Source organism: Cimex lectularius, unplaced genomic scaffold (genome assembly GCF_000648675.2).
Source record: "Cimex lectularius strain Harlan isolate CLEC.00 unplaced genomic scaffold, Clec_2.1 scaffold219, whole genome shotgun sequence".
Taxonomy (NCBI): Eukaryota; Metazoa; Arthropoda; class Insecta; order Hemiptera; family Cimicidae; genus Cimex; species Cimex lectularius.
Window position 1 is genome coordinate 687,034 of NW_019392873.1, and position 11,431 is coordinate 698,464.

Consider the following 11,431-nt stretch of genomic DNA (forward strand, 5'->3'; position numbering starts at 1 on the left):
ATAACCAAGATTACTTTATGTACAAAACATACAAAAGTAATATCCATACATATTATGATTACGAAATACATATATGGTCGTACATAATAATGACTTTAGTTCCATTACTACTACCTTATTAATGCTCCCAATGGCCACTTCATAAGTTGCCGAGAATCAAATCCTGATTACATGATATTTGAAAAATTCGAAAGGTAGGTTGGTATGAGGAGTTGGTGTCCGAGTGGATTGAAGTTAAGATAGCTCACTCAAGTGGTGAAAACAGTGGTGTATTAAGCCGTAGGTCATAGGTTCAAATCCTGCTCATGACACTAGATTTTTCATCTCAACTAAGACATTATTTTAAATAATTAATATGGTCAGTTATGACTACTAAATTCCTATATGGAATAAAATAATAGTAAATATTAATAATGGATGCTGCGATGAAAATTGCATTATATAATTTTTCTATTGTACCTTTAAACAGTTGTTCCCTCAATTTGTATTAACTATTCTGTTTTTGTATGTAGTTATAGGTATTTTAATCGTACTAAGTGGTATCCCAGTGTATTATTTGTGCTTCAAGAGAGACAGATCTAAAAAGTTGGACGGGTATATAGGTTAGTTTTATAATAAAAAATTGTTATTTTTTAACAGTACCTAATAAATAGGTTTTTTTACTTTTCAGATCACTTTTCATTATTTGTCCAGAAGCTTTTGATTGTGATGCCTCAGGAAGAAGAGAGTAAATAAAATGGCGTATACCACTGTCAGATTACGCTTACATTCCTACATCCGTTTACATTAAATGACAATTAAAAATAAAAGACAGTTGTTATTTTTTAGCAAAACTTTTGTAAAATATTTTGTAAATAATTTTTATTTTAATTTTATTATTTCAATTGTATGACTTACTGAATGAAATATAATTGAAAAATTGTTTTAATATCAATATCTATCTTACATATTTACTTTTGTTGTCTCAGTTTGGAATTTTCACACGTAAGTCTTTAAGATATAAATATATACACTCTTATGTAAAAACAAAGTCTTTTCTTATATTGGCTTTTAAATCACATTAATGAAGTGAAATCCTACATATATAATATATACAACCTTACACAGCTTTTACAGTGCAAGATATTTACATTGTCATAAATTTTTTTACACATTTTGCTTTCCAATTTCCAGTATTGTACAAAAAGAGTTTGTCGTTTTAAGTTATACTTGGGCTCTCCTAGTCAGGTGGGATGGGCGACCCAAGTCCTACAACTTTCATCTTTGCAACTTCCATCTAAAATCATAAATAATATAGATTGTTACATGCGTTTATACGTAATAAGTCAGCTGTAGACATTACCTCATAAAATTCTGGATCGGTGTATCCAACAGAGGCGATTTCATCCCAAAAGGAAAGGACTGCTTCTGAGTATTCCCTGTTTTCTTTTTCAACGTCTATTGGTGGGCTGTGATCTGAACATAGAAAACAAACAAAGAGTTAAAGAGATATGCAGATTGAAAATACCCGCATCTGAACGGGCACAGAGAAAAATAATACATTATAACAAATATAAAATACATTAACTTCTCACTCTAAATAAGTACAATACAATAATATGTAACAGTATTATATATCATTTTATATTTTAAAATTTCTGGTATATTCGTTTTAGACTATGTACCAGTCAAAATAAGAGTCTTGAGGGAAAGAAACACCTTTGTGTCGAAATGACGTTGTTTACCTCCTAATTTTCAGTGTAGAGTTGTTCATCGCTCGACAGACGGAGTTACATCTACAAATTAGGTTAGTGCGTGAGCATTGAATTGGCATTCAATAGAAATGAAAAAATAAATAAATAATAAAAATAAAAACATTGTACTTTTTTAAATATCACTTTTGTGTTAACTCAAAATATAAATCACTGTAATTCATTTTATTCATACCAACCATAAGAAATAATCTGATGATCCGGCTTACCAAACCCATCTAGATGTTGTTGAAAACGAAAAACCACTCATCTTTTCCCCATAAATGGGTGAAATTAATAAACAATGATAATGGGAAAATAATATTTTAATTAAAACATTAGAAATAATGTAATAAATTTTCATTTGTGTCTGGAACTTTAGAAAAATAACCACATGAAAATAATACTTTTTTTTGTCAGAATGGAAGAAGCAAAACAAAGCAAAGTAGCATAATAAAATAGGAAATTTGAATAAAATAAATGGTGTGAAACGGTATTCTGCTGGCTTAGTTTGTTTTCTCATTCAGCTTCTATTATTTGATCAATACATATTGAAATCATGACCATTTATTTACCGTACCTATAAATAAATTTACTTATAATAAAATTTAGTCATACGCAATTGTAAATAGACCACGGTTTTAAAGATATTAAATACAACCGTACGTAACATTAATAAGATTGGAAACAACATTTTCAGTGTTAAAGTTTCATTAAAATAATAAATACATTACCACTGAAATTGTTGTTTACAACCTCATTAATGTTAGGTATGGTTCTCTCTAGTAACTAAAAAGAATGGTTTAAAAAAAGCTATGAACTGGATAACCATAATACTTATATTTGACTTGGATACATATTGCACGTACGTACATAGTTATAGGATGCTATGATCAATCAGTTATGGCCTGATAAATGCCACTGCACATAAAACAAAATTAGGAACTATCAAAACTATTTTCTTTTAAAACAGTTCTAAAGTAAATGGACATAATATCCTCTCAATATAATACTAGTCCAAAAAAGAAAATGGTAAATTTATAGTCATATGGATGATAAATAGTGACAATATGGTTAACCATCAAGTATTTAGCAACAATCAAAATGGTTTTCATTAAGAAGTACTTCTGCCTAGACTCTTCATCTTCAAAATATGGCCATGCAAAATAATACATAAAACTTCAATATAATGCTCTTTTTCTTGGACCCAAATCTAAGTGGGGAATATTCCATACAACATTTATTTGCTACATCCAACGGAATGATTGAACACATTTTGCTAACATTTTTATTTTTTAAAGTAGGCATGAGATAATATTGGTGTGGCAAGAAAGTAATGTCGTTTTTCAATTATAGGATTAATTAGCTCAATATTAACATTTTGTCTATATCATTTTCTTTTACAAATACGCTTGTTTACTCCCTAAATTGCTTTTTTTCTCCTCAGTTTCTGTTTTCAGCTTCTTTAGTTGTGTCAAATAATTTAATAAGTAATCATGTCTATGGGTGATACGCATTTAAGGCATTGTTTACTTTATGGATTCCAAAAAGGGAACAATGCAAGATTTTTTTTTTCATACAGTTCAACGGTGGTCCTGGAAGATGATGTGCTCAGTGGATGTCCTTTTGAGGTTCAAGATGACATATTGAGGCATAGGCTAGAAGAAAATCCCTTTTTGATGACCCGAGAACTAAGAGAGATGTTAAATGTTTCCCATACAACATTGGAAACAACATCCAAAAACTTTGGGTAAACACAACATGGATCCCACATGAACTCAGCGAAAGGAATTTGGTGGATCGCATCTACTGCTTGCTATTTGCCTCTGTTATCACTCTTATGACCCATTTTTTCTTAGAGTGATAACAGATGAGAAAAATGGACCACATACAAAAACATAGTCTGAAAAAAGCTTATTGCAAACTCAGTGAACAACTCCAGTGTTCCAAAACAAATACACGAAAAAAAGAAAAAAGTATGTTGTGCATTTAGTAGGACAGGAAATAACTTCGAATGACAGTAGAGAGAGCCAAAAGAAAGGGAAATATTAAACAGAATCTGATTCATTCCCAATTTTTTTTTTTTTTTTTTGCATGGACTATATATATTTCCCCCCCCCTCAAAACTTCTTCCTGGCAAACATTGAAATCCTACTTTACCAATTGAAACTGCTGTATTTTGTCCAATGAGAAAACAAATGCTAACAAAGTAATCCTTCTTCCTTATATGTGCAAAATTAGGGGTGTTTAATTTTCTAGAGTTCCACTGACATGAATCATTAAATCATATGTCATCATAACAAACATACAAATACATTCACTGTTGTACCATTTGGTTTTCTGTTTACTTGATTATACTTATCAAAGTCTGAACACAAGAAGACGACTTCATGCCAAATGATATCATTACTCAGAGGATTATTTACTAACATGCAGAAGTTTTAATTGAACAGAAATATGCATTCTGTGTATAGGATCCTTTGGCTAGTTTAGAGCGGTGCCTTCTCAGCCACTTAAGCAAAATTTAAATGCAATTTTTTTTTAAATATCAATCATCTACATATCATTAAGGTTACAAAACTACTAATTTGTAAAAACAAGAAAAATAACTTGTAAAAAGAAAAATGCCTGATCTACTCAGAAAGAAATGAATTCAAACAACTAGGGCTACAAGAATTAAAATATTTAGAAAACTAAAATAAACAAGTTAAACTTAAAGGATTGTGTTAGCAATTGCATTAGCTTAAAGAGAAATTAAAGCTAGTTTTAAAGAAATTGAAAAAAAGCGCCAAAGGGTTTTCTGTGAAACAAGGACAAATATGAAGTCCTCATTAATTTTAGCACAAAGTATATATTTAAAACAAGAAAAAGAAATTTTATAAAAATCAGACAAAACATTAAACAAATACAAGCCGACACAAAACACAAAAGTAAAATGAAACTGAAAATCGAAGTGGAGAAAAATATTTTTATTATAATCAAAGTTCAACAGAAAAATTTCAACGCTGTTTTTCTAAAGAGTAGAAAAATAGATACAAGATTTGATATTTTTGTTAAAATAAACTAACACTGTGAAATGCTATTAATTGGCATGCGACACTGTGAGATAGTACGGCAGCGGGGCCTGGGCCGACTGAGGTGCAGTAGCGTAGTAGAGGCTGGATAAACACTCACCTACAACTTCTGAAGTGTCGTCGATCGCTGCTTGAGGAACTGACGCCGTGACAGTCGTGGTGGCTGTTGCAGGCTGCTGTTGTTGCTGTTGCTGCTGTTGGTAGTACTGCGAATATTGCTGAGAATATTGTGAGTACTGTTGAGAGTATTGCTGTCCGTATTGTTGAGCATATTGATTGTACTGATTGCCATAGTGTTGAGCATACTGATTTGGGTCATAGCTGTAATTTCCAGAACTTGGATCGTAGCCATAACCCCACTGCGAATAATTTTGCCAATATGTTGCAGGGTCATAATACTGGGAATACTCTTGATACTGGTATTGCCCGGTAGAAGCTGTGGTCCTAAATAAAATATTTTACACTTTCATTAAATTTACATGCACTTTTAATTTTAAACTGGTGTAAAATACATACGTAGTTCCATTTGTTGTTGTTGCTCTTTGAGTCTTTGGTATCGCATTAGAAATTTTTAATGGTTTAGAGCCTAATCCTTTATAACCATTCATATGTTGTAAACAATGTTTTTGTTCTTCTTCAGAACCAAATCTCAAGAAACCAAAACCTTTACTGTATCCAGAGGCATCCAATATAACTGCAATCGAAAAATCAACAGTAATTAGAAAAGAAATACATTTTTTTTTTTTTTAACTTAGGTATTATTATTTAAAACATTATTACAATTTTAGTTGTGGTGATGAAGTTGTGGCAAATAATTAATTACACAATATTCATTTGAACTACTATTAAGAACATTAACATTTTATAAATTGATTGATTTTATACAATAAATTAGTAAAATAACTACTTATTTCAAACAAATGTTAGTTGGTGCTAAACATCACAATTGAACAAGTTCAATTTACACATAATTAAATCCATAATAATAGCAATATATAATTACAAATATAATAACAAAAAATTGCTTTATATGCAAGTTTTTTTAAAACGTTAATTGTCTTATTTCATTACTATAAATAAATGTGACTATTAATCAATTAAAGTACAGATGAACTGAATTTTTCAATAAACAAATAGCTTTTTCCCTATGGTTTTGAACTTTTAGATTAGCTCCTGATGTATCAGCTGGCAAATATTTACCAATGATAATAATTTAATTAAGTAAAACATCTCTCATTGAATCAAATTTTTTAAACTACCTTTAGAAAAATCTTCAGTAGGCATTCATGAATGACAAAGAATCTTGTAATATCCTAATATCCAAGTGGTTTAACAAGAATATTATTCAAATGGGATGTGCAGAAAAAGTACAACCATAGATTGAGAAAAGTACTTCTTCCAATCGTCATCATGATAGAAATTTATAAACATTTATCAGGGAAAAGTTGAAGCAAACAGAATTAATACCAATGATTTAAAATATTAACATGTTTCCTTGTTAAAACCTATTCTATTTTTAAATAGATTTGAATTTTCATAATTACCTTTCGCTGCCTTTATAGATTGGTATTTTCCCGCAAAAGTTTTGTATAATGTATAATCATCAACTTCTGTTGTGAGATCACCGACCCACAGTGAAAATTCTCTTTCGTTCATCATAATTTTACCCTGATTTGTTGCCGTGTTCAAACGGAATCTTACAGCCTGGAATGCCAATTGACAAAAGAAAAAACATTGTAAAGATCTGATGCATATTTGCAACTATGTATATTAAACTAAAATTATAAAGGACCAATTAATCTCCAGTTTCTTTCTCTTAACATTAATTATTAATTAAAATCAATATAATCCACGAATCCACTTAAATAATTGTTGTACTGGAAATATATGTAAGTAATATAAGTGCTTGTTTTTACATACCAGTTTAACCTAACTGTGAAAATACTTAACGCACAGCAGCTTCCTCCAAAATATGGGCCTTCCCATATATCGCATACACAGCTAATACATGATAATTATGGTTTAAAAACAAAAAACTATATATTTTTTGTTGCAACAATTTTGTACTTCGAATAACTCATTTTAAAAACTAATAATAATTTAATAATAAATAGAATTAGCAATATAGTAAAATGTATGGATTTACTTATGTAAGCATTTTACTTTCGATAGACATACTTACGGGACTTGTATTAGGGATGACTTTTCCATTTAATTTGTGCATGGCATCGATGGCCTCTTCGTCATTTTCAAAATGAACGAAACAGTAACCGGCTGGTTCGCCAGTAAATTTGTTTCTCATTACTTTAACGTTTAAAGGTTTCTCGCCCATTCTTTGGAATGAGGCAAGAATAAAAGACTCTGTCATGTACGGCTCCAACTACAAAAAACCAACAATAATAAAAATTATATGAAGTCAAATTAGTGCAAATTAAATGCATAAATACAAATTACCAATGCATCGGCAGAATATGAATAGAAATAAACAAATGCAAATAATACATAAAATAAAACATACCTAAAGTAAATTAAAGCCCAAAACAGAATAAAGGAAAAAAAGAAAAACACAAAACTAAAAATCAATGAGCTAGAGCTGACATTGGAGTAACAGAAATATCAAGTATCAAGAGACAGAGCGGGGAGGGGGAGACAACTACTAAAAAATACTTATTGTTAATTAAATTCATTTAGTATTAGACTTCAATACGCCCAGGCCGCTTTTGCATAATTAACCAAGTGCGTCCAATCTGGTCCATTGAGCAACTTTATAAATCTATCCATTGACAACAATTTGATTAAATGATCACAATGACAAATGGCAACTTAAGTCTTTGAACAACAATATCATAGAATGATACATAAGTTAATTACTAGCTAATTATTTTTACTTTAACAATACAGTTTGGAAAAAAATCTAATATGAAATTGTTTATTTGATCTTATACATATTAATAATAAAATGAATTTTTTCCAAATCTTATTGAGTCAGACATTTACTGAAATGACCTCTATTTCTTCGAAAGTAGCACATAGAATGATGAGTAAAAAAAGGCTATTTCACCCATTTTACTGAAAGTATTAATACCATGGGCAGAAAATGTATAAACAAGGTTTCCATTATACAGGATGTAATCAATACATTCTTAAAAAGAAAAAGGTGTCAGCAAAGTATATCTTTGCTATTTTTGTAAAGCATTTAACTCTGTGCCTCCTGAATAATTTATATATATTGAATATTGATCGGAAGTTAATTGCCATTATTAACGCTATACATATAAGACAATGCTAGAATTGTTTTGAATATAATGGTGATCACTTTAAATTGTATAACATCTCAGAAGGAATTATATAAGTATTTTACTTATCATGGAGCTAGTTTGTAGGGTAGAAATTGGAAACAGAGATTTGAACATGCTCTTCTTCTAAGCAGATGATTTGGTTATTTTGGCTCATTCCTGGCATGATACTCAGAACTAGTTAAATACCAGGTTGTGATATTGTTCAGGCAGGAGAATAACAAACAAGGTTCAAGATCATTTCGTATAACTGTAAATACTTCAAAACCACTCCGACTCCTTCATTAGGTTGATGGAGTCCAAGTGAGAAAATGGGCAGTACAAAGAAGGTTGAGGAAAGCTGATTTGAGCTCAAGGAGACCTACAAGTGATAAAACTTCTCATACATTAAACTGCATTTGCTCACGAACACCACACTTGGGCAGAGGAACAATGGAAAAGGTCCTTTTTACAGATGGGTCCTGTTCTGCCTTCAGTTGCCAAATGGTGAAACTGAGATTTGCTCCTTGCAATTTCCTCCTAGAGCCTCCTTCCAAGGCAGATCGATATGATTTAGGGGTGGCCATATCTACGGAACAACATACCCAGCTCGTCATTGAACATGGCTCATTGACTGCTGAGTGTTACCTGCACAAAATCCTGGCAGTTCATGTTGTAGGAAATCATCCAAAATTTTGGAGAAAACTGTACTTATGTACAATAATGCAAGACCAGACCATAGCTCAGTGCATGATACAGTTCTTGGAGAGCCAAGGAATAAGCAGGATGGAGTGCCCAGCTCGAAAAACTGAACATGTTTGGGACATGCCAGGAAACTGAGTTAGAGCTTTAGGTCACCGCTCCGAATACTCTCGATCACCTGAGACCTCTGGAAGAGTAGGAACAAATCAGCCAAGAAGATATTTGATGCCTCATCACAGTGTTTGCAGGCTGACATCTGTGCCAGGAGAGGCATTTCAATAAATGATCATTCAGCAAATGGAACTTTTTCATTTTTTACCTTTATTAATGTTTTTTACATTATCCACTAGATAAAAAAAAACTTTTTTCATAAATTATTATAATTAGGTCCAATCGCTGCATATGTGGGGTTATCTGAATAGAATTCTCTTAAGACCTTCAAAATTGTGAAACATGAGATGAAACCGAGAAAATGCAACACATGTTTGATTGACTGGAGTTACAAAGGTGCGAGAAATGCTCATGACACTTGCTTTTTCATCTCAACCAAATCATAGATTAAAAGTGTAATTAATTTAAATTATGAATAAACGTTTATAATGGATTGGGAGAGATTTCCTGTCAGCTGTTTAACATTATTTAAATGCTTAATATCTTTGTACTACTGTTCTATTTGCCTATCAGTACAAATACAAGTCTATAAGTACAAATACATAATCCCTGTTATACGTAGCGTTTCTATTATTTACTGCTTGTAGTGTGTTATAGACGTTATATGAAGATGAGAGGAAAACGATATTGTATATATGTGGTTTTATTATTTGAGACGAATCGTTTTTCGAGTGGTTTTGGTGGGTAAAAAGTAAAAATCTGTTGGCCAACGATGTAGACATCTATACGTAAAACAGTATGGGTAAATATAACGAGGATTAGAGTTTAGGAGAGAAATCTTTTTCTCGTTACTAAGGCACACCATGCTTGCAATTTCGCTACAATCAGGAGAAAATCAGTCTTGGTTTGTTTGTCAGAGCTTGTCGGCCAAAAGTAAAACATGATACGGAACAAGTTTTCAACCTTTTAATGGCGAGAAATTTAAAAGAGACTACTTTCTAAATTAATATAGACTATTAAACAGGAATGGCAGGACTTGGTAAAAACGTATTATAAACAAATGTACACTTACACCGCCCATCCAGAGCTGACAGTGCACCATATTCCCAGTCGTCATTTTGCCGGTGTTACGCTCACTACCACGTCGTAAATTGTTTAGTTTAGGCGGAACTGACTGTTCTTGTTATGTTTGTACGTTTTCCTGACTAGAAATTATTTCACATCTGATAATAACATAACTCCATTCGGTTTTCCACTCACACGGCAACTCTGCAATGGCGCTGACGTTTCCACGCTACCAACCTTCCCGATACGTTTTTATTGTTCCTTCAATTTTTTTTTCAATCCTCACAATTTTTTTTAGATCTTTTTCAACTACAAACAATAAATCTAAAATTCTATTTTACCTCCTGTTTAATTGTTATTAACTTCTAAGATTTTTAATCCACTTTCCGATTTTGTACAAATTGTAGGCGGGGAGAATTGATGAACGAGAGAAAATAATACTTATTATTGTATATTTACAAAATTATATATATAAAGTGAAGTTGGTTATATATCGTTTTCGTAATATTAAATTCATGTTGTGAGAAAGAAAATAATTATTTAATGAAATAACAATATTAGATTGCTACAACATTTATAAAATACAAACATATAATATATTACGCTTTATAGAATCGATCTCTTATTTATGTGTATTGTTTTTATAAAAACTAATAGCAAAAACAATTTCGCAGAAGATTTGTAGAGAATAACCTAACAAAATAAATTAAAGTTGAATGAGAATTTTTAATTAATTTTGTTCAGTTTCAGCTAGTGTAACCCAAGGGTCTATTCTTGGACATTTACTCTTTTCCATGTTTCTTAATGAATTTCCATTATTTCTTAATTTCTCCCTATTTCATCTTTATACTAATGACACTCAGCTTTACACTCAATCTCCTACAAGCAACATCTCGAAACTATATTTCTGTTCAACTCAGTTGTAATTGTAATCAATGCGATTTAAATATATAGGACAAAGCGGCAGAGAAATTAAGAACACTTGCTTAAATCGGACAAATTTTCTGAATTTAAGAACCATCTAAACGAACGAAGACACAATTCCGATTTAAATGTAAATACAACAGTTTAACACAAGTTCAACAAAGGGAGGGAGCTAGACTGGTTTGAGAAAATTAAACATGAAGATAAATGCATAAATAAAATCACAGATTTTGATTCCCCCACACCGATTTTAAACATGTTTACGCCAAAGTAATTGGCGTAAGTATTCATGTTTCCATTGAAATGCTCCCACATTCCTTTGACCCTAATCCCTAAAGGGCCCGATAAAGGACTGCGTCCGTAGCTTGTTCCCGTCGTGACTTGTTCTCATGCGTCCCAGAGGAACGTCTTTGCTTCCGTTTTCTTGCTTCCGTGCGAACATACGAAGTATTAGCATTCCTTACTTGAAGACTTAAAAGTTATTTTCAGCTTAGTTTTCTTTTAATTTCAAATCATGGGAGTGATATCCGCCACCTGCCGATATAAAGCT

The 11,431-nt window shown here is 31.4% G+C and overlaps 2 protein-coding genes and 1 long non-coding RNA gene across 6 annotated transcripts in view; 1 reads left to right on the plus strand and 2 right to left on the minus strand.

The window, feature by feature from the left end:
- LOC106667916 (large neutral amino acids transporter small subunit 1) overlaps positions 1 to 857 on the plus strand; it is a 34,353-nt gene extending 33,496 nt beyond the window's left edge. For both annotated transcript variants that reach the window (XM_024228908.1, XM_014396191.2), the window contains 2 exons: positions 513 to 602; positions 671 to 857. In XM_024228908.1, coding sequence (XP_024084676.1) covers positions 513 to 602; positions 671 to 735 — 155 coding nt within the window. In that variant the 3' untranslated portion in view covers positions 736 to 857. The remainder of the gene's footprint in view (positions 1 to 512; positions 603 to 670) is intronic.
- On the minus strand, positions 2 to 726 carry LOC112127642. The gene is made up of 3 exons (XR_002910662.1): positions 643 to 726; positions 460 to 578; positions 2 to 329 (listed from the first exon to the last, which is right to left on the minus strand). It is a non-coding gene; the product is annotated as an uncharacterized LOC112127642 (long non-coding RNA).
- LOC106667917 (tRNA selenocysteine 1-associated protein 1) lies at positions 853 to 10,330 on the minus strand. Of its 3 annotated transcripts, XR_001340668.1 has the most exons (8): positions 9,965 to 10,330; positions 6,987 to 7,184; positions 6,349 to 6,508; positions 5,321 to 5,498; positions 4,905 to 5,248; positions 1,665 to 1,775; positions 1,343 to 1,455; positions 853 to 1,276 (listed from the first exon to the last, which is right to left on the minus strand). XR_001340668.1 is itself a non-coding variant. In XM_014396193.2 (7 exons), the coding sequence occupies exons 1-7, from the start codon at positions 10,007 to 10,009 to the stop codon at positions 1,220 to 1,222; spliced, it is 1,095 nt and encodes a 364-aa protein (XP_014251679.1). In that variant the 5' UTR covers positions 10,010 to 10,330; the 3' UTR covers positions 1,132 to 1,219. The 3 variants fall into 3 exon arrangements, 2 of the variants coding, with proteins under 2 accessions (XP_014251679.1, XP_014251680.1); XM_014396193.2 differs by lacking the exon at positions 1,665 to 1,775 and having other exon boundaries at positions 1,132 to 1,276; XM_014396194.2 differs by lacking the exon at positions 853 to 1,276 and having other exon boundaries at positions 1,433 to 1,455; positions 1,725 to 1,775.
- Positions 10,331 to 11,431: the final 1,101 nt, after the last annotated feature.